This window comes from Aulonocara stuartgranti (assembly GCF_965226115.1).
Source record: "Aulonocara stuartgranti genome assembly, chromosome: 3".
Lineage (NCBI taxonomy): Eukaryota > Metazoa > Chordata > Actinopteri > Cichliformes > Cichlidae > Aulonocara > Aulonocara stuartgranti.
This window is the reverse complement of record NC_138941.1, coordinates 51,437,817-51,459,834: the sequence shown is the minus strand read 5'-3', so window position 1 is coordinate 51,459,834 and position 22,018 is coordinate 51,437,817. Positions and strand designations below refer to the sequence as shown.

At 41.8% G+C, this 22,018-nt stretch overlaps 2 protein-coding genes across 2 annotated transcripts in view; one reads left to right on the top strand and one right to left on the bottom strand.

Annotated features, from left to right (window-relative positions):
• The window catches only part of stk26 (serine/threonine protein kinase 26), a 52,045-nt gene extending 47,632 nt beyond the window's left edge, over positions 1 to 4,413 (bottom strand). Inside the window, exon 1 of the mRNA XM_082528717.1 lies at positions 4,092 to 4,413. Coding sequence (XP_082384843.1) covers positions 4,092 to 4,112 — 21 coding nt within the window. The 5' untranslated portion in view covers positions 4,113 to 4,413. The remainder of the gene's footprint in view (positions 1 to 4,091) is intronic.
• Positions 4,414 to 7,479: 3,066 nt separating this feature from the next.
• Positions 7,480 to 19,132, top strand: LOC309703297 (palmitoyltransferase ZDHHC3; the record flags this gene model as incomplete). Its single annotated transcript, XM_082528073.1, is given in 10 exon segments — positions 7,480 to 7,549; positions 7,552 to 7,699; positions 8,766 to 8,854; positions 9,350 to 9,423; positions 12,223 to 12,335; positions 12,457 to 12,518; positions 12,763 to 12,883; positions 12,963 to 13,035; positions 13,458 to 13,632; positions 13,716 to 19,132. Coding segments are annotated over 10 exon segments (1,017 nt in total). The 3' UTR covers positions 13,808 to 19,132.
• Positions 19,133 to 22,018: the final 2,886 nt, after the last annotated feature.

The window sequence follows — 22,018 nt, the reverse complement described above, 5'->3', positions numbered from 1 at the left end:
TTGCAAAATTTTCCACTAATTAAGCGTTCAATCCCGCTAATGAGATTTTATGATCAATGAAGATTAGGCCTCGCCTAACCTTGCGTAATGTAGGACTATTGATATTAGAGAAGAAGTTTGTCGATCACTTTATAAGTTCAGTGATCTCAGATGTGAATACCTTGTGCTTTCCTTTTTTCCCCCCCATGTTGGTAAAATGGAAATCTTACGTTTTGCCATGTCTGCACGGTTAAAAAAGAAGAAGAAAGCGTTTCAATATAACAAACATGTATTTTTGAGGGCATTTGTTAAGAGAGTCATTTCCATTTTAACATAGTGTGGAAACCCATGAAAGAGCTGACACAACGATGTGATGCCCAAGGCAGCAAATATCACAGTCAGACAGTGAACTTATTATTCGTAACAGACTGTAAAAGACATAAACAAAGGAGTCAGCTGGGGGCACTTGTGTAATTATAACGATAGCACTGTTTCAAATGATATCAAGCTTATTTTTCTGGATTATGTAAGATTTCTTTCAAAAGAGGCTCTGAATCATGGTCACAAGCCAGAAACCAACGTAAGAGTCAGCCGAGTGATATCGTTCAGGCTTTACACAACATTTTCCATGGAGCTGGGATCTCTCAGCAGCTTCCACTGATAGCAGAAAGGAAGGACTAGAGGAACTAGAGGTTCAAAGTATGTGTGAAACTGATATCCTGAGCCACAAATCATCCATTATGCTACTGTACCGCTTTTGTAAACTCATTCATTTAAGCTAAATACCCCCCCCCACCTGTTACAGGATAATTCTTACAAAATGAGACACTCCAGCACAAATTTTGGGTTATTTTTTGAGCTGTCTAATAACAACAAATGTTGCAATAATGGCAACCATGCGTCTTAAACTTGATTTAAAAGAAATTTTTGGCTACTTAACTAGGGGCAGTCAAAACAAGTTTTAGACATTATGCGAAACAGATATGTTGTTTCCTCTTCCAAGTTTGTTTTGCTTTAGCGGGGGAAAAAATATCAAGCCCTTTAGCTTAGGTAACTTTGCCCATTTGGCTAATTCAAGTCACTGTACTGGACCTTTTGACTCTATTCATGACTTTAACACTTTAACACCTTTAATCCATTTTCTGCTAAATACAATTACTGGATTTGCAGTTTATTAGACCACTAGCCCATTCATTTTGTTATTATCATCATTTTTAGTAAAGTTTTTATCATTTCTTTTAGTTAGCATGAAATTAGCAAAAACGCTTATCACCTGATACTTTCATACACTATAAATTTAGCTTGCTAACCAATCTTGTCACAAGGGCTCGCCACAGCAGCTTGCACTCCATGTCTAGTTGTACGCTGGATGCCAATGGTCAGTTGGTTAGCATTATAGTGATGCTAGGTACCTTCATCTTCACTACAAATTCTGGTATTATTTCCAAGTGGTTATAATATAAGCACCCTTTTAACGCACTTAGCGATTCAATTCTTCCTTAACATAAAAAATTATTTATATCACCTTTAAGCTACCAGAGATCAAAGTGGCAAAGTTACTTATACATTTAGGCCAACAATACATAATTCCCAGCCACATAAGCAAATATATACATATTGGGTTTTTTGTTTTTTTTAAAGCGATCTGAAAGCCACCATAACTGATATTTATGCTTAAAAGAATAACTACCCAACAAGTGATAAATATCCTATCACCTAATCGACTGATCAGGTAGCTCCAGTCTTGCACAGCACTTTCCACTATGCATCATTGCTCTTACTGGCAGCAAACCTTGCTGTCTGTCTCGATGCTGTGGCAGCTGGTGCCAGGCGTTGGGTGTGTTGATGTAAGCAGCCTGTGACACCATTTGTGGCCCCGCCCACTTGGGACGCACAGAGCAGACACGGCGAGCCAGTCCCACAGGTAGACACACCTGAAAGCCGGCTGAGCAACAGGTTGGAGGCGTTTACACACTTTTAGTGCACGTTAGACACCTTTTGTTTCTTACTGGCACAAGTCTGGCATACCTGAAGATTTTCCTCTAATATGACTTCCAAGGGAAGGATGATCCCAGAGTAGATTTTAATCAACTAGACTAAAGGCAGTGGATGTCCTATAAAAGATATCAATCAATGCTCCTGAGCAACAGATACAGAATGGGCCATTAACACATGGAGTGTTACGGGAAATCATGAAGGCTAGACACACCTTTTGAGTTACGCATAGCTCACATCATTAAGGAGATAAAGACAGAGGACTATAAAATGTGTCACTATGGAAACATTACATGAACACAAAAGTGATACAATCAGAAAATACATCAGGTTCAGGAGAATTAAGGTCAATATAATGTGAGTCTGCGATATCAGCTGATAATAACTAAATATATGGATGTGATAAGAGGCAGAAACATTGTGTCATCATAAAGTGTGCCTGGATTACAAGCAGCACATTAAGTCACGGTAAATCTGGATTATTTAGAAGTCTTAAATCCTAAATACACAAGAGAGTTAAATAAACTCGTTTATACAGCAGCAGAGTCACACTGTAATTCATCGCATGTATATATCCGACGGTACGTAAACCACAGTCACACTTCACCTTGGGTTGGTAAAACAAAGTCACAACACAAGCCATCGTGACACATTACACGACACTGTAAAGTACATATGAAGCAACAAAGCCAACACATAAGCCACTACAGAAACACTATTTTCACACTTTTACAGCTGTAACCACCTTAAACATACAGTAAACTCAATAATGAGGTAATATCGATAAATATTAGTTCACTTTAAAAAATGTGAACACCATGAAATAAAACTCGTTTTAGGGAACCGGAGAGACATCATGGGTACACCTTAAATTGTATAAACACTACAAATTCACTAGTTCAGAAAGCTAAAAGTCACCTTATAAATCATCATACACACATTATAGGTCGCATTAAGAGGTAAGGGCACTGTGAACTATGTGTATGCAAGTATCACAGTTACCACTGAAGACACAAAAACACCCTAAAAAGTTACTGTAAGCTTATTTTGTAGAAGCCGAGCCACCTTATAAACCTTTCTATGAAGATTACAGTTTCATTTAAAAGATTTAAACATTAGAACTAGGCGCACTTGATGCAACAAAAACTTCAATTCAAAATTTAGACTAAACTTTGAGCACCAAAGTCACAATATAAGCTAGTATAGATTATAGTTATACTTATTATAGATGATAATAACGCAAGGTTATTATCAAGTCGACTTGGAGAAGTTAAGTCACATTATTAAGCAATTATTTGAGTAAAACACCCAACTTTAAAGTGATTTAAAAAGCACAAAATAAAAAGGAAACTCAATTTATGGCCCCAGAGTTCCATTATGAGTACACTTTAAACGATATAAAATACCACAACCTCACAATTTCAATAAGCTAAATAACTTTATGGGTCATTAAATCCACACTATAGGTCACATCAAGAGAAAAGGCCCTGTAAACTAAACTTTGAGCACCAAAGTTATGATATAAGCTGGTATAGAGGTATTGGAATTACACTTATTACAGATGTAAACACACAAAGGTTGATAGAGCAAGGTATTGAGCAACTATGTAAATATAATGCCAAAACTTAAGGGATTTAGACACCATAAAATAAAAGCCAGCTCAATTTAAGGAACCAAAGCTACATTTTACACAAGTGTAGCTTCATTTCACAGCGCAGAGCCACAATCTGGGGAAGCTACATCACTTTATGAGTCAGCACATGCACATCAAAGGTCGAATAAACAGGTATAAATACACAATTAGACACCATGTGAGATTTTGACCATAAACTCATTTTCCACAGCTAGAGAAGATCTGACGAGTCACTTTTCCCTGATGTTTGTTTAACTGGATGTGGAGACCTACGTCTGTTTATTTGAATACACAGCGCTGTATGTTAGTATGTTCCTATGGCTCATATACACAACAGGTAATCACTCTTACAAAAGAAAGAAACATGCAGCAGCAGTTGCACAATCTCCCCTCCACTTCTCATAAAGACCCGCTTCAGTTTTCTCATGAGGACGATTGAAAACCCAGAGAAGAGCAGCAGCAGCACGTCCACCTTTCTCCTTACCTGCATACCAGGAACTTCCATGGTTACTTCGAAGTATGAACGCCCTGTTCCTCCTCCAGGTTTGTCACTTTTTATTCTCCTCCTTCTTTGACTACTGCCTTCTACTATATATATTTTTTTAATCCTCGTCGAGCTTCTTCACAAGGAAATAAACTTCTCGAAAGAAAAATAAGTAAAGAGGTTTGACTTCGAAGTGGAGGAACTGTATCCGAGAGGAACGGCGGTTTAACTTGCAGGCGGCTGAAGTGAACAAACTACAAACACACAGTGACAAAGTGAGCACAGAAGAAGAAGTGCACGGAGAGGATGACGCGCAGCTTTCTGCCTCCTTCAAGGGAGGAGCGACGGTGTGTGAATGTCAGCTTCGCACACACTTCTACTGCCACCTGCTGTTCATAACTGTTCCTATCTGTGGTTCATGCTGCCTTCAGGTGCAAGTCCAAAACTGCTTCGAATCAACAGCTGCCTACACTTACCGGCCACTTCATTAGATACATCGGTTCAGGTCAATTCAATTTTATTTATATAGCACCAATTTATAACAGGAGGCACCTCGAGGGCTTTATACTGAAGGGTTTAAGAAGAAGTTCCAACTATCAGATGACCCACTATGTGCAGATGCTTGGAAACAGTGGGAATGAAAAACTTTGAACAGGAAGAAACCTCCACCAGAGCCAGACTCAGGGAGGGGTGGCCATCTGACACAGCTGGTTAAGGGTTAAGGGAAGGAAGACAGGACAAAGGCATAGTGTGGAAGAGAGCTAGAGATTAATAACAACTAATATTTAAATACACAGTGTGTGAAAAAAGGCGACTGAAGAAGAAACTGTGCATCGTGGGAATCTCACAGTAACCTAGATCTAATGCAGAGTAACTAAGGGAGGATTCAGGATCACCTGATCCAACCCTAACTATATGGGTTATTAAAATCCTTTTATACTATATAAAACTATGTAGTATTTATTAAAATAATGTAATAATCCCTAAGGACAAATATGCAACAGGAGTGCCCAACATGGGGCTCCAATCGACAACTCTGAGATTAAGAGGCTCATGCTCTTCCAACTGAGCTGGCCAGGCTTGGAAAGTTTGAAGCCTAATCTTAAAAGTAGAGATAGTGTCTGTCTCCTGAATCCAAACTGGAAGCTGGTTCCACAGTAAAGGGGCCTGAAAACTGAAGGCTCTCTCTTCCATTCTATTTTTAAATACTCTAGGAACAACAAGTAAGGTTGCAGGCTGAGAGTTCAGTGTTCTAATGGGGTGATATGGATTAGGATAAGATGGGGCCTGATTATTCAGACCTTGTATGTGAGGAGCAGGATTTTGAATTCAATTCTGGATTTAACAGGAAGCCAACAATGGGAAGCCAGTATGGGAGAAATATGCTCTCTCTTTTCTAGTCCCTGTCAGTACTCTTGCTGCAGCATTTTAGTTTTTAGGACAACCTGATAATACTGAATTGTAGTAGTACAGCCTAGAAGTGATAAATGCATGAACTAGATTTTCAGCATCATTCTAAGTGGGCGTCTAAATTCATAGCCTGCATCCTCCTGAGGCTGCATTTGTAGGTCGATTACGTCACAGCAACGCGTCGACGGCTGTCCCAATTCGTAGACTCCTCCAAATGCAGCAGACAAACGCATCCTCCTTTTCCCCAGATTTGAAGGATGGGTCGGGTGTATCCTTCATGGCCCACCATATCCCAGAATTCATAGCGCAGCCCAGCCAATTCCACTTTCCAACAATGGCAGAAACTACTTAGTTTTAATATTACTCTTATTCCTCTTTCTGGGTCACAAAATAAACTTTTAACATATTTTCAGGCGAGAATGTAGGTGTGTAAACTTCAAATATCTGCTCGATTTATTAAGACATCAATATTTGCAAAAGTGCTCTAACTTTTTTCGGAGACGTCTGTTACCCACCAGCTTGATAGCTAGCCGGGGGATCAAGGCTCACTAGAGCCTTGATCCCCCGGTGCTGGAGCTAGCTGTCATAGGGCGAGAGGCGGGGTACACCCTGGACAGATCGCCAGTCTGTCGCAGGGCTAACACACAAGGACAGACAACCATTCATACTCACATTCACACCTAGTGGCAATTTGGATTATCCAATTAACCTATCCCCACAAACTGCATGTCTTTGGACGGTGGGAGGAAGCCGGAGTACCCGGAGGGAACCCACGCAGACACGGGGAGAACATGCAAACTCCACACAGAAAGACCCCGGCCTGATGGTGGAATTGAACTCAGGACCTTCTTGCTGTGCGGCAACAGTGCTAACCACCATGCCACCGTGCTGCCACGTGTTTTATTTGTTTGTGAGTAAATTGGTTTGGCTGAGATTATAGCTAAATAAATGTCAAACGGAAAACTGATTAAACAGCAGTGTGACATGATTGAGAAGTTACACCAATATCCTGTTATATTTTAGATAGCAAGGAGCAGACGGCTGAGTTTATTAAACTCCACTGAAACAGCCGGTGATGCAAATCTGAAGACTAGACGGTCCAATTTCACAGCCACTCACTTCCAGCCTTCGAAGGACCTGGTCCACATAGACTGTGAAGGCCAGGTCCTCAGGAGGATGCAGCCTATGAACTTGGACACGGCTAAAGACAGGATGTTTCTAATTTTAGAGAAACTGTCCAAATGCAAGAAAGCATTATATTGAAATAGAAGAAATATATTGGTTTAGCATGCTTAAAAATTCCTTACTGTGTTACTGGAGGCCAAGGTAATGCCATCCAGATTAAGTGTCTAGTTAGAGACAATGTTTCTAAGATTGTAACTGATTGCTAAAGACAAAATCTATTCAGCCAATCACATGGGAGCAACCCGACAGAATTGGGCAACTGTGCTCAACGCGACAACCCACTGAAGTTCAAGTCAAATCAGAAGAGCGTCTCTGGCTGACTTCAAACCTGGCAGTAGCAGAAGACCTCACCGGTCTTTTATGCTGCTCCTTTCAGCAAAGAAAAGGAACTTGAGGCTACAATTTACATGAGCTCATCAAAACTGGACCATAGAAGGTTGGACAAATATTGTCTGGTGTTTTTGCATGTCAGTGTCTGCTGAAACATTCCAATGGTATGGTCACAGTTTGACATAAACAAGATGAAAACATGTATCCAGTCTTTGAACCCCACTATACCAGCTGAGTACCACAGCCTACCATAGTATTACTGTTCACCACGTCCATTCCATGGTGACCACAGCTTACTCCCCGTCTACTAGATTGACTGGCAGCTCTGTGATCTGAAAAACAAATCTGCTTAAGGGTATCAATAAAAAAGAAACACGGCAGATCAGAGGTGAAGATTTATTTGTTGAGTCAAATATTCTTTAATCTCTTTTGAAGAAAAAAAAGATGAACTGGCCCTTTAAACATGAATCGCCTTTTCTCGACGGTCCTGGAAGGCAGCTTCAAGTTTCCATCTGACGTCACCCGGAAGCGGGGGACGGGGGTGGAGCCCGGGAGAAGATGGCGGTTCTTCGCTGTAGGCGAGATCCCTGCGGCGTTATCTGCCTGATTTTAACTTATTTCAGCGTGTTTTATGCGGACTATGTGGTCATACAGTACGTGCTCATCCCCGCGTACTCGGACAGGTGGGTGTTTTGCATTTCCACGCCTTTTTAAACCCCTTAAAATCCCTCAATATGTCGTCCGCCTCTTTGCTGTGCCTTCATTCATTTGACAGCAAACAGATCAACAGTAACGGTATCTTCACGATTTCACCCTCGGCGCAGTGAAACTGAATCAAATCTCGTTTGTTCTCACTGTAATGTGGCTTTAATCGCGTTCCCATTCACGTCTTTGGTTTTGTAACCGGGCTCGCGCTCCATCACAGGTGGCTTTCGGTTTGTTTTCGTAGCTGAGGCGTTTCATTAGCCTACTCCGGAGCCGACGAGTCCAGCTGTCGTTCAAAATTTTGGGTGATTTAAAGTTGCTCTGCGTGTCTGAGAACAAAAATCCTCTTTAAAACCAGAATCGCAGCTTCATCTAAATCAACGAGAGTTGCTCTTTAATTCGTCCTAAATTCAAAACTGCGTTAACCAAGTCTTCATGCCAAATTCAGACTTTCCTGAGCTGAGAAGCGCGCACTTCCTCAATTTCCACCCAAATATTTTAAATGTTAGCGTCACAAAATGTTTGTATGTACTCTTATTTTCAGTCAAATGTAGTGCTTTTTGCTTATTCTGTGCAGTTTTGTATGATATTGGATGTAACCAGGACTATTTAGAAAGCAAAGGAGTAAAACGTATTTTATTAAAATTGTAAAGTTGTCAAAGTTACAGAGCAGTCATCCAGCCCCTTCAGAGAAACTTATGCTCAGTTAAGTTGTAGTTTAATGCAAAAATAAATAAATAAATCTGCTTTTCTTTGTCTTTTGTGATCATGAACATTTACAGGATATTTACCCAATTTTCCTCGGGGTCAACCTTCAATTCAATAAAGTTTTATTGAATTGAATTGAAATGTACCGTGGACTCCCTAAAGCTCTAATAACTTGCTTTACTTCTGTCATTGTACTGCTGTAGGGTCTTTACCTTAAACATAAGCACCCAGAGGTGACTGCTGTTGGTATTTGGCGTTATCTAAATAAAATTGAATTCTATTAAGAAGATTAAATGATGAAGTGTAATAATCGCATGTCTCTTCTGTCTCTGACAGTGTGTGGTGTACTCTCCACGGGTCAGTGTTCAACCTGATTCTGCTGCTGCTGCTAGCCTGCCACTCTAAAGCTGTTTTCTCAGATCCTGGTCAGTAAGACACACACACACACACACGCCCTGTGTGTCATATTTATCTCTCATAAAGTTAAAGTCTGTCTTTTATACCCCCAAAAGTTGATTCTGTTCATCTGGACGTAGCGTTTTCAGTGGGACAAACATTTGGTCACTCATCCGAATGACTTCTTCAGTCTCATCTCACTGCAGGGTTCCCCAACCCTATAAGTAGTACATTGGCACAATAACTGAAACTGTGTTGCTTTTTAACGTACTGATAGTTCATTCAGGGCTGGTAGCAGTCTCCCTTTGTTTCAGGGTAAGGCAGATAACTTTTTATAAACCGCTAACTTTCCTCTCTGAAAGTTTTTCAGCTCTTCATCATAATTTCTTTCACTATTCAGCTCACAAACACGTAGCACGAGTTTCTCACTGCTAGTCCATCTTTCTAAAGAAAAAGAAAACGCACACGCTGTGGGTTCTGGGTGGAAACATCCAAACAAATGTCTTTTGTGTCTGTGTGTTTAGGCATGGTGCCTCTTCCTGACACGGCCATCGACTTCTCGGACCTCCGCTCTCAGTCGTCTCGGATGAACGAGCGGGTGAGTCGCAAGAACACAGAAATCTTTGTGATCCTCCTGATGAGACGCGCACACTTACACAAATTAAGTTTCAGGAGAATCGGTTTGGGGACGTTTTCCACAGTTTTCCTCGGTCACGGGTAGCACTGAGAGCGTAACGACAGCATCAGACGCGTTCGGACTGCTGGAAAAATCCTCCGTGTGGTTTAGGGGAGAAAGCCGCCAGGACAGAGCAGGAAGGAGGCGGCACAGATGACGCCCACTCGCTCGGGAGAAGAATGTGATTCTCACATGAGCGGAGGCTGAGATCACAGAGCCGGCAGGTTGAAAAACAAGTTCAGCCTGAAAATGATATCACGATACTGCAAGCGGGGAAATCTGATATTTCTGACGATGTAGAGGAAATACCGGACAGTGTTTTATTGAAGCCTGCTAGACAACAGTATTTCTAAGTGCAGTTAAATAAAAGGCATGTTCATCCTTCCTTTGATGAGCTGCTGTCACTGATGACAGCACGACCTGGTAAGTTTGTTGGCTTGGGCTTGCTTAACCAGCTGCTCAGAGCCCTGCTTTACCCCTGCGTAACTACACCCGTCATTTCAAAGCACCGTCAGCTCTTCTTGTCATTCTGAGATTTTCAGTGGGAGTGAGCAGAATGAACAGGATTAGAAACGAGTCCGTCAGAGGGACGGCTCAGGTCGAGCTGAGATGGTGCGGACGTGTGCAGAGGAGGGAGAGTGGATATATTAGACAAAGGATGGTGAGGATGGAGCTGCCAGCCAGGAGGACATGTAGGGGTTGGTGTGATAGTGAGATGGAGATGATCCATTGTGATCACTCCTAAAAGAAGCAGCAGCTTGAGCTTCCTGTTGTATGGAGCACAGCTAACAAGCGCTCCAGGTCACATGGTCAGGTCTTTCAGGTCACACGTCTCCAGTTGCTAGCATCACCTCTTTGGTAGCCTGGTTGTACTCGACAGGTGTTTATTAAATTCTTTCCACACCAGTTTGTGTTTGGTTGAAGCGGCTCTTTTATTTTGGTACTAAATCTAAATTGCTGGCTCCCACACCGCTCTCACTGTCGGTCGTGCTCGGCCTCGTCTCGTCGCGCACGCTACGAAACATAAACGTGTGGCCGGTGTCGCTGTAGTGATGATGTCAAATAAAAATTCAGACACATGCGGCACAGCTGAGTGTCAGTTCATGCCAGCTGAGGATGATGGTAAAAACGGTAGGGTCTTGGGTAGGGCTGTTCGATATAACGATATATATCGGCTGACGATATAAAAACATCTATCGTTTGTTTCGTGGTGTCGCAAAATAAACTGTTTACGGCAATATTGTTTCATGGTTTTGATGGTCACTGTAGTGGTTATATTCATTTCTTAAAGTTCTCTCTTTCTCTTATATTTAATATAACCACACTACGAACGGACAAGCGCCTGTTTTTATGCGTTGTCCTTAGCAACAACTACGGTAAAACCATCGCGTATCCGCTTGTTTATGTACCACATAAACCTTTCACAATAAAGCTCAAGATCCTGTTGAGACTTTTCAAAATAAACTGAATCACGTGAAAGAGCAGATTATTTACGGATGAGAAGCAAAAAAGAGCCGGCAGGTGCTAAAAAATAAACCTTAGACTCAAACGTTAGAACAGGCTTTTCCCCCCCAGCACGCTGTGTAATAATACTCACAAAGAAAACGGCGGCCGTTACAACTTATGTCTAAAAATGTGTAGTTTCATACATCGGTTAAAACACTCGACTCCAGCTACATGACGCGCAGCTGGAAACACTTCCTGCAAGTCGAGCTGCCCGAGATTCACAGAATTTACAGAAAATGTTACATTTTTGTGATTTATATCGTTATCAGACGATAGAATTCTTATATCGGGATATGAGATTTTGGTCATATCGCACAGCCCTAGTCTTGGGTAACCTAATTGGCCGGCTGCTGGCCTATTTGGACCAATGACTGCGTTTCCATCCATCGAGTTCACCTACACCAAACTGACTGAAAAGATCCGTCACTAATCTGTAGCGTAGTTTGCTGCAGGCTGACAGCAGTTCACCTCTCAGTATCAGTGAAACCTTTCGAGTCGGGGTGATGTGACGCCGCGCCGTCTGCATTTTTAATGACCTGGAGGTGAGAGAGGGAGGGAGAACTGAAACGTGTGGATGGATTTCTGCAGGTTTGAGGGGGGGAAAGTGCTGATTTTTATATGTGGGGAGTAAGACTGGGCAGCTTTAAAAATATATTCTTTACAGCTAAGAGCAGAACCAGAATGATAGCTGTTGTTTTTAATCCCACAGATTATAAAAACTTGTATGAGAGCAAGACTGACGCTAAAAGAACAAACACTGGAAGAGCTCCAAATTCCTACTTTTGTTCCCACCCTGAACTCAGCAGTGATGTTTGTGGCTTGAAAATAAGCAAAAACAAGCCGAACGCTAATGACAGAGAGGGAGTGTCGGTGGATGGCAGCTGTACTCTGAGCTGTAATTTTACCAGGTTTGCACCGTGTTTATCTCAGCGCGCCTTCATTCACGTCCCAGCAGCTGCACTCGTGTCTGCTTCACAGCGTGTTATTATGCGCTTACGAGCTTACAGCTGTCTGTAAAGTGTGTTCCTGCCAAAAAAGGAAACCCTGAATGCGTGCCTATAAGTTTGGATCATATTGTATGATTTTTATTTTTTATTTTTTTAAACTTTAAAGCAGAAATGATTGGTGCACGTGCAGCTGCTCATCCTCACCCTCAGCCTGCACTTGGGAGTGTTTGAGGTTTTAACACATGAACTGCTGCGCTGCTGTGTTCAGGGCTGCGAGGGCTGGACGGTGTGCAGTCGCTGCGAAACCTACAGACCCCCCAGAGCGCATCACTGCCGCGTCTGCCAGAGGTGCATACGCCGCATGGACCACCACTGTCCCTGGTGAGAACACGCCCTCGTCTGTCCATCGGCCTGCCACCCCCCACCTTTACCCCCACCTCTGTTTTTACACCTCCAGCATCTTCTCATCTGTGCTTTTCTGATGTGCGTGTGTCATTTTTAGGATCAATAATTGTGTCGGGGAGCTAAACCAGAAGTATTTCATCCAGTTTCTCTTCTACACTGGTGAGCACACAATTCACACTGCCTGTCGAAATGATGACTTTTTAGAAAACACACAAAAGTTTTGTGTAAAGTTTGTGAACACCTCCAGCGTGTAAAGTTTTCACACGCTGGAGGTGTTCACAAAAACACAGACAAAGGTCCGCTCTGGGAATGTGGTGAGCTGCTGCTGCTGCTTTCACCTCAGTCTGAAAAGTGAAGGTAGAGATTCTCAGGCTGTGATTTGTGACGTGATGTCTGTGCGCAGGTATGGCCAGCCTGTACTCCATGGTGCTGGTGGTGTCGGCGTGGGTGTGGAGAATAAGGAACGAGCGAGGCGGTGACGCAGAGAAGGAAAGCGAGGAGACGCCCAGCAAACACCTGATAGTGTGAGACAGAGCGACCTGTGACGGCTGGTTTTCAGGGTGAAGCGTCAGGCTTGTGACAGTTTCCTTCTCTTTGTCTCAGGGCGCATTACATCATCCTCCTCGTGGAGTCGGTGCTGTTTGGTGTGTTTGTCATGGTCATCTTCTACGATCAGGTACACACACACACACACACACACACACACACACACACACACACACTTTTAAGTATTAGAGATCAGTCTAATGAAAACATGCCGTCAGTCAGAGGTGATGCAGGCATGTTTTAAGTCGTCCCTCATGCAGTACACAGCTTCTTCCTGTCTTTGTCTTTCACAATAAAAGCCCTACACATACAGATTGCATTCCTATTATGTAGATCTTTGGATTAGTAGAGTAAAACACTGCTGTCATTTAAAAACCCTAAACGGTGTTAAAGAAACGTTACTATATCGCATGTTTGACCGGTGGGTAGCGCAGGTCAAACATGTGTAATTAAGAAGACGACTGTCTGTTTTCTGCCAGTAACGTTGAAGCTCCTTAAAGAAACAAAAGGAAAAAAATCATGTGCCCTCGTTTGTGGTTTGTCTTCTCTCAGCTGGTCTCCATAATCACAGACGAGACTCCCATCGAGCAGATGAGAAACAGGCTGATGATTAAAGACAGGGCTTCTTCGTCCTCTTCATCCTCCACCCCCTCCTCACAGCTGCCTCACCACCCTTCACACACCCGCAAGCCGAAGCTGGCCCTGTTGCGGGAGGTCTTTGGGAGAGGTGCGCTGATCTTTTGACACCTACGTCTCGCCGGCGCTCCAAATACATAAAGCACTGTTTCATCTCTCTTTCCGTCTTTGCAGGGTCGGTCTTTTGCTGGCTTCTCCCGCTCCACTCCAGCCCTCCGTCAGTCGGAGGCATCACCTACTCCGCCCTGCCTGACTACGACGTCTGACTCGTGGGCACAAGAGGGGACGGAGAGGAGAGAGAAGAAAAAGGGAAGGCGAGGGAGGTTTTTGTGTGCTTGTGTGAGCGCGTGAATGAATTTTTTGCATATTTATGATGTCTTATCTCTGGAACTGAGGGGGTGAGAGTAAAAGGGATGAAGGCCGAGGTGTGAATGAATGAATGAAGAATGAATAATGCACCAAGTATGACTCTCCTCCAGGACCTAAACACAATGTTCATGAAAACCTATTTCTCATCTTTCCTGGCACGAGGAAAGAGCACTGACCGCCCCCCGATGTGTCCTGATGTGCAGTTATAGGAAAGAGCTACTCCTGTGTGGACTCTGGGATTTGACTGGTGTGGCTTTTAGACAGTTTCACACTAAACAGGGTTGAATTAAAAAGGTCTAAATATAATGTCCACTAAACCCAACGACAGGCGCTGCTAAAGAGACGTAAATGCAACATGCACATCAAGTGCGTCCAAAGCTGTGGGAGGGGGGAAAACGAGATGCGCAGTCGCTTCAATGTTCTTTAAAGAGTAACTCAAAAACGGGTACAAGTCACCTGACCAGGGTTTAAATCCTGACAGGCGAAGAACTTGACCTTGTGATTCCTCGTGTTGTGAGGGTGAGTCGATGCCTGTCTTTCATGTTCAGTTCAAACGCTGATCACCATCAGCTCTGCCTTTAACAATAGATTTCATATAGCTGAGTTATGAAACTGAGCTTGGCGTCATACTTGTGAGACATCTCTCTTTATGGCACGATGCTTAAAATTTAGTTAAACCTCCAGATTTTTATTCATGGAAATTACTTTTCTATTCAGTTCAATTCAGTTTTATTTGCGTAGCGCCAAATCACAGCAACAGTCAGCTCAAGGGGCTTGTAACGTAAAGACCCTCCAGTAATACAGACAAAATCCCAACAATCACATGACCCCAGTGAGCAGGTGAAACTACACGACCAGCTTTGCATGATTTAAAATTAAAAATAAGCCTTATTTATATTAAATAAAGCTCCTCCCACTTTAAGACAGCTTTCTTCTCATTGGCTGCCCCTGGTCACTCTGTGCATTTGTGTATGTGCGAAACGTATCATTTGTACAGAGAGCGTGTAACCTCACCTGTCCGAAACTTCCTCCAAATATGGGTATGGAGCCGTTCTTTAATCCCGTGAGTGTAAGAAGAGGAAAACCGTCCTTTGAGTTACTCTTTAATTAAAATGCCTGTGACGTTTCAGCTACTGTGACCAGCTGATGTCCACTAACAGTCAGATATCGGTCAAATCCCAGTGCTTTACTGCTTTATTCAACCAGTATTTATGCTGGTGATTGTTTTACCACTCAAGCTTTCATCAGCCTCCACAGGAAGTTTCTAAAATAGGTCAGTTCAGCTTCCTGGTTCATCTCAGTGTTTCTTAATCATACACTGCAGCACGATAGAGAGACTATTTGAGTTTTTATGTACAGTCGAGCTTTAATTATTCGGGATGCACTGATACTGAATTCGTTAGGTTCTGTGTGTTTTGTGTGTTTTCTGTTTGTTTTCCGTCCACACTGGTGAAGCCTTGTGGTGCAAAACATGTCAAGCTTTAAATTTTGTTTATGCAACTACTGTTTACCATGGTATGCTTTGTGGCCATAAGTACTTAGGCTTCTTCAATCTACGCTGGTGTTCAACCAGAAAGTTTATCCACAGGGATATTTGTACGTTTTGATGGTGGGGCTCTATTGGGAATGAATAAGCCCTCTAACTGAAGCATCCAAATACTTTTAGTCACATAGTTTATTAACATGTTTACGTGGAGGGCAATTAATTATCTATTTTTATTCTCGTGCTCAACCAATCTTAAATGGTTTCTATATTTATAACATTCATTTGTTTTATTCTGAAACATAAATGCATTAGCTTCCTGTGCAGTCATGACCAGGATGACAAGCGTGTGTGGGAATGTTGAATTCTTGTTTTAGGGTTTTTGTTTTTTTACTCATTCTTCTGTTTGACGTGCTACTAAACTTTGTTACATTTGCAGATTTCTTACACTATTATTACGCACACATGCACACACATATATAGTTTGGTGCAATTGAAGGTATAAAAAAGAAGCTGCTTTTGGGGGGGAAGGATTTACTACACTGAAATCTGTTTGACAGTGAAACACAAACTCAGAGTTCACCAGTGAGTATTCTGCGTTATCTCAGTGAAGGGACGACTCTTAACTTAGTTATGGTTTCTAACTATTCTGTGGAATTAACTCTAACAAGTGTGTGTTTTTATGTGAGGGGTGGGGCTGCCTTTCACTGCTGACCTGTTACTTGGATATATTTGAAAGTATATATGACCAGAGTCGGGCGATTTATCAGCACATTGTATTTTTAACACAGGAAACAGTCTCAAATCGATGATGGTGATCATGTGATACATTTTATAAAGTAAACTGGTGGCTTTGTATTGGAAAGAGTCAGAGGTCAGACATGAAGGCAGCTCCACCCTCTGTGTGTTTTATGTATGTTTGTATATATTTTTTCATTTCCTTGTCCAACCTGGGCTGAACAATATTCTGCGAATTGTCCATTTTCTCAGAGTACTCGCTGCAGCCCTCAGAGGTTTCGATCAAAACTTTCCAGCTGAGAGATGAAGTTACATGACTTAATCTGCCTTTTTTATATTTTAACATGCTTTTGGATATTTATTAACAATTTAAAGGCAAAATATTAAAGATTAGAGAGATGTTATGAAACAGCTGTAGAAAGACTTCTAGTTCTGCATTCACATTGTGAACAACGTGGGGCTGCTGGTGCAGAAATGCATAGTTTATTTTGACCTTTAAACGTTACACTTGAAATTATACTAAATATTTTTACAGTAAGAATGAGTCAAAAAAATGTTGAAGCACACATGTACTGCTATGTTTTTTTGTTGTTGTTGTTAATGTGGACATCCCACATATCTGAAAACATATGTAGATCTGGGACTAGTGGCCGCTTAGCTTAGCTTAGCTTAGCTTAGCATTGGACCTAGAAATTAGCTTATCCAAAATCAGCATAGTGATGTGTGGTGTCAACCAATGAAAGTGGCTTGAAGGCCAAAGGTGGAGCTCTACGTCAAGTGCTACTACTGCCACTTTTGTCTAGCCTGCAGGTATCTTCTTTGGAGTCACACAATATTGGACGATCACAAGGGGTTTTTTCTTTTTCTTTTTTTTTTTTAGACTTAGCTAGAAAAATTACTTGGCTATGCTAAAGAAAACATTGTTTGACTGTGCAAGTTGAGAAATTAGGCTAATTGTACCTACACTGCAACAACATGACAGAAATTGATTGCAATAAACTTGTCAAAATGTTGAATTCAAGCATCCTTTCAGGGCCAGGGCTAACTAACATAGTAAGATTTTCCAAAAGAAACACCAGCATTTTTGTTACAAGTTAAGTCTGCTATAACAATATTTCCAGAGAGAAGCTCATCTTTAAATGGGAATTGATTTGAGGTAGACTGGAGGCCACTGTGGCATTGCACTGGCTCAGTCTGAACCAGTCTCTGGCCACTTTCAGTGTAACTGGGTGGCTAGCTGGTTTAAGTCCTGATTATACTCGGACATGGACAGATGGAGACATGATGGCAGAGTTGCTATATTTTAATGTAATGTCTCAGCAGATGAGTCTGTTAAGTCAGAAGAAACATGCAGGTCGGCAGATGTCTGGATAGACCCTGGCACTCACTGTCTGACGAAGAAAATTTATGTCACTTAAATACCCGCGGACTGGCTGCAGAAAGTATAATTAAGGCTTAACAACCAGCATAGGCTTTATTAAGAACTCCGTAGACTTATGGGGTCAGGTGTTTCAAAGCTTTACGGAAAGATAAGCTAATAAACTGCTAGCTTAAGTGCACACCAGGAAATTATTCTTAAACACTTGCACAGTTGGGTGATTCTCACAAAGATCCCCCCACACGAGGAAAAATACAAGGCTTCTGGAACATTGATACTATTAAAGATTCAGTATTTTCTAACTTTCAGATGTTAGTTTAAATTTTGCCTTTAAGTTCATCATTTTCCTCCAAACTGTCAAAGAAAGTAGAATCTCATGTTGCTCAGCTGTGAGGCGGGCCTTACTGCCAGGTAAATGCAACATGTGGACCGTGTAAAGGCTACAAATGCTTGGGACAGTTCTCCAAGGCTTTTGGACCTTTTAAAGAGAAAAATCATACGTGTATATGAGGCTTTTACTGTTCGTCTCATTCTAATTTATTTAGAATTATGTTGCACATTGGATCTTAAGTTTAGCTGCATGTTGTTCACAGTGTGAAAGCACGTTCTTCGAGCTGTACGCTGCCTTATTTCTGTGGGATTTTGAACTTTTATAGTGACTGCAGAGGATGTTGGAAAGGTTTCCTGAAAGTTTCTCGTAACTTCTCTCATGACAGACAGAAACACTCAGTCCGCCCAGGTCGGGTCTCTGCTAGCTGTAAATAGGAAAGTTCATATTTTCTATCAATGATGTGCAATTCTCATGAAGGGACAGTTCCTGCAGTCTTTTTTTGTTTTTGATCAGTTTGAAGCAAAACGAGGTTTGAAATGTTTTTGATCTTGTGAACGTCAGAGAAGTCCAGAGGTACACAAGGTTTGATGTTTTAATTATTCTCTCCTTAAAATTATTTTTGGTCTAATTGAGGGTTTATTCAGGGCTGAACAAAGAGTCTAATATAATCACTCACAAACAAAACCAGCTGTACCTCAAATTTGTCCAACACCTAAAACCCCCCCACAAAAAAAAAAAAAACATTTTAAACTGTAAATGTTTTTGTCCAGGTGTGTGTTTGTATCATCAGCGCTTGTTTTTGTTGATCCATGTCGGGGCAGTCGCCTCTTCATAACTGATTCTGTTAAAATCCAGCATAGATGTTGCTAGCTAAAACAAAACAGGCACATCTCGGTGCTGTTTTACTAGACAGCGAGAAGGAATGTGCGCACACACAAAGAGGGCCTGAAATTAATAGCTGGCCGCCAGTCAAACACAAGTGCTAAATCAGAAGATATTTTTTTGTAATTTTTTGTTTATTTGAACCAAATCCAAAAAACTTTGAAAAACAGTATTTTGAGATCTGGGAAGATGTGTTTTCAGATTGGGTTGTTGGTTGGCTAAAAAAAAAAAGTTTCAGAGCCCAAAAAACAGAGTTTAATATCATGCGGCTTCATGATGAACAAGTTTACAGCTCACTGATGTTTTATTTATGTCATGTTACAACCTTGAAACCGTGACCTGTGTATCATTTCTTTTGATATGCTGCTCTGGATCGTTCACCTGGAATTAAACTGATGTCTTTTAAACTACTTTGGCTCCTTTTGGTTTTTCACGGTGGTTTGTGGGGTTTTACTTTATTTTAGCATTACATGTACATCCAACAGCGGTAACAACAACAAAGGCACGAATTTCTAAATATTCTGAACATTATCAGACATGAAACACGAGTCTTTTTAAGTTTTTGCTGTCTCACAAGTGGGCGCTGCAGCTGCACCAGTCTGAGACATGCTGCCGCTCAGCATAGTGACATCTTGTGGCAGCACAATCTTGTGGCAATTGGCATTTTTTTTCGGAGCTGTGATCACAGAAAACAAGTCTGACGCTAAGCTTTGAAACATGAATATTTCTTCCATAATTGAACCTACTCAGTCACTCCTGAGTAGGTTCACCGCTTTTACACGTGGTCTCCATTTGTGTGTGTGATAACTTTCAACTTATGAGCCACACTTTGCTCGTAACCTACCAGGGGTGTTTTCACACTTTCCGAAACAGCAATTAAGCCATGAAACCATTTTATATCATATTTCATGATTAAAACAATCAGCCAAGGTATACACGAATCCTATATCTGAATTAAAACCATTTAATGTTAATAACAGCTAAAAAAAAAAAAAAAATCCAAGCACCAAACTTTCTCCTTGGTCCCTCCCAGAACCTTTAAGAAGCATTAAACTTCCTAGATACACATGAATACCCCGGAGAGATAAAGGAGAGTGACTGCTACTCCACAAATATATTATTCACACTTTTTGTAGCCACATCATAGTAAATTACATTCATGGACAATACTGTCTCTTTATCTTAATATGGAAATATTTTCCTAAAGTCCTACCTAAATTGGAAATGTGCCCAGAACACCATTAGCTAATGCAATAATGCTAACTCTAAATGAAACACCTCTGTCAGTACAACAACCAACATCTGGCATCATCAATGATTTTTTTCAAAACTTGCTAATGCTGAGAAATCATATCAGAAGTATATTATTAAGCCCCAGCAGACATCACACACTAGTCACTGTTTATGCTGCACCACTAGAGGGCGCTGCAGCTGCACCAATCTGCGGGTCACTGCTTCTCAGCTGTAGAATGACGTCCTGTGGGAGTCCATTTTTCACCAGTGCTGATTTAATCTATGGATTAAAAAAAGGAAGACCGAGTTAGAGTCACTACTTTCTCTGCTTAGTGTATGCTACACTCAGGTCCACTGGGTCCTTTTATGCCTCATTATGTGGAGAAAATGTCAGGCACACTGGGAATGCCAATGAGTTAGACTAGGATCTTTAGTGTTTAGAGCAGAGCACAAGAAAACACTCAGAGAAACGTTTAATAGATCTAAGAAAAACATTTATTGAGGCAAGACTTTAAGCAAATTTTGCATTTTTTAATCTATAAAATATCAGTCTGGGATTACGAATTTTTTCAGTTTTCCCCAAGTACTAAGATTTCTGATGAGATAAGAACAGACTAACCTGATTTAGGAGGGTGTCCTTATCAATCTGAGACAAGCCCACTAAAGAGGAAAGCTTCATTCTGAGACCTGCAACATCTAGAAACACAAAGATTCCACGTTATAGGTCAGAATTGTCTTCTGTCTGTTTAATCAGTTTAATCACTCAAAACATGAAAAACAATTTGCCTAAATCCATTTATAATTTGGTGACAGGCAAACCAGTCATACAGTGTGTTGTAATCTGTCCATGAGTCTCTGCTTTACACAGCTAACATTGCTGCAAGCAGCTGCATTTGACAAAAATCAGTGGATCTTACATTTAGATAAAACACAATGGTAGATATACAAGGTAAATTTAACACCATAAAAGATTTAATCCAGGAACTTGTCTGATCATTATTCACACTGTAGGTTAGCTTCCTAGCTAGATGACATAAAAGCCCCTAAAATTTCACCGCCCCTGTATAACATTTGTTACTCCCTAACTTACTTTACATTAACTTCTAGGCTTTGTTTAACAGCTATGAGTTAACTGAAACAAACAAGTCATGTTGCCCCAAATCTGTCAAGCTGGACTAAGTCTCATGAATTACTCACAAACTGGTGTGTTGGCTGGTGTAGGTGTTGATAATTCTGTACACAAAGTAAAAGTCAAAATAAAGCTTGTTAATGAACGATATCAATCCAGTAAATAACTGCGGAGCCGCAGTATAAAGACTAAAGAGCCGCATGCAGCTCCGGAGCCGCAGGTTGCCGACACCTGTGCTAATCGAAAATGACCCCCCAAGTTTCCTCACAGTCATAGCTGGACTGGCCATCGGGCATACCGGCCATTTGCCCGGTGGGCCGCTGGCGATTTTTTGTTTTTATGGGCCGATTGATTTTTTTTTTTTTTTTTGGAAGGGTATAAATAATGAAAGGTGTTGGATTGGCCAATTGGTCATGATCGACTCATCATAGTCGGAACGGAATACGTTACAGAATACATTTTGGGGCATGTATTCTGTATTCTGTAATGGAATACATTTTAAAAGTAACCTTCCCAACACTGGGCGGGTGCTATGAAGTTACTGATAGTAAATTTTATTTTATGCTTAAGGTTAGTTTCTCATGGGAGCCCATCCCTGGCGCAGGGTGCCGCCGGTGTGTCGAGTCGCCTGTGGGGCTCTTCAACCGGTGGGGGAGATTGTTACACCTTGCAGGAGCTTTCCTCCCCTCAGGAACTCTCTGCAGGAGGGGGAGATACAGGAGAGGTGGAGGAAGATCTCAGCCTGGGCGTCTATTGTCTCATGTAGTCTGGAAGACGAGTGGATGGTGGGGTGGGTGCAGTTTTCTCTGTGGTGGGGTTGGGTGGACTGTCCCGGGCTCTGTGGGGCCGGGGGGCGCTGCTGCGCTGGGCCCCGGTCTGGATGGGCCTGGGCCCCCTTTTCCCTGGCGGGTCGCAGAGTGTGGGAGTGCCTACT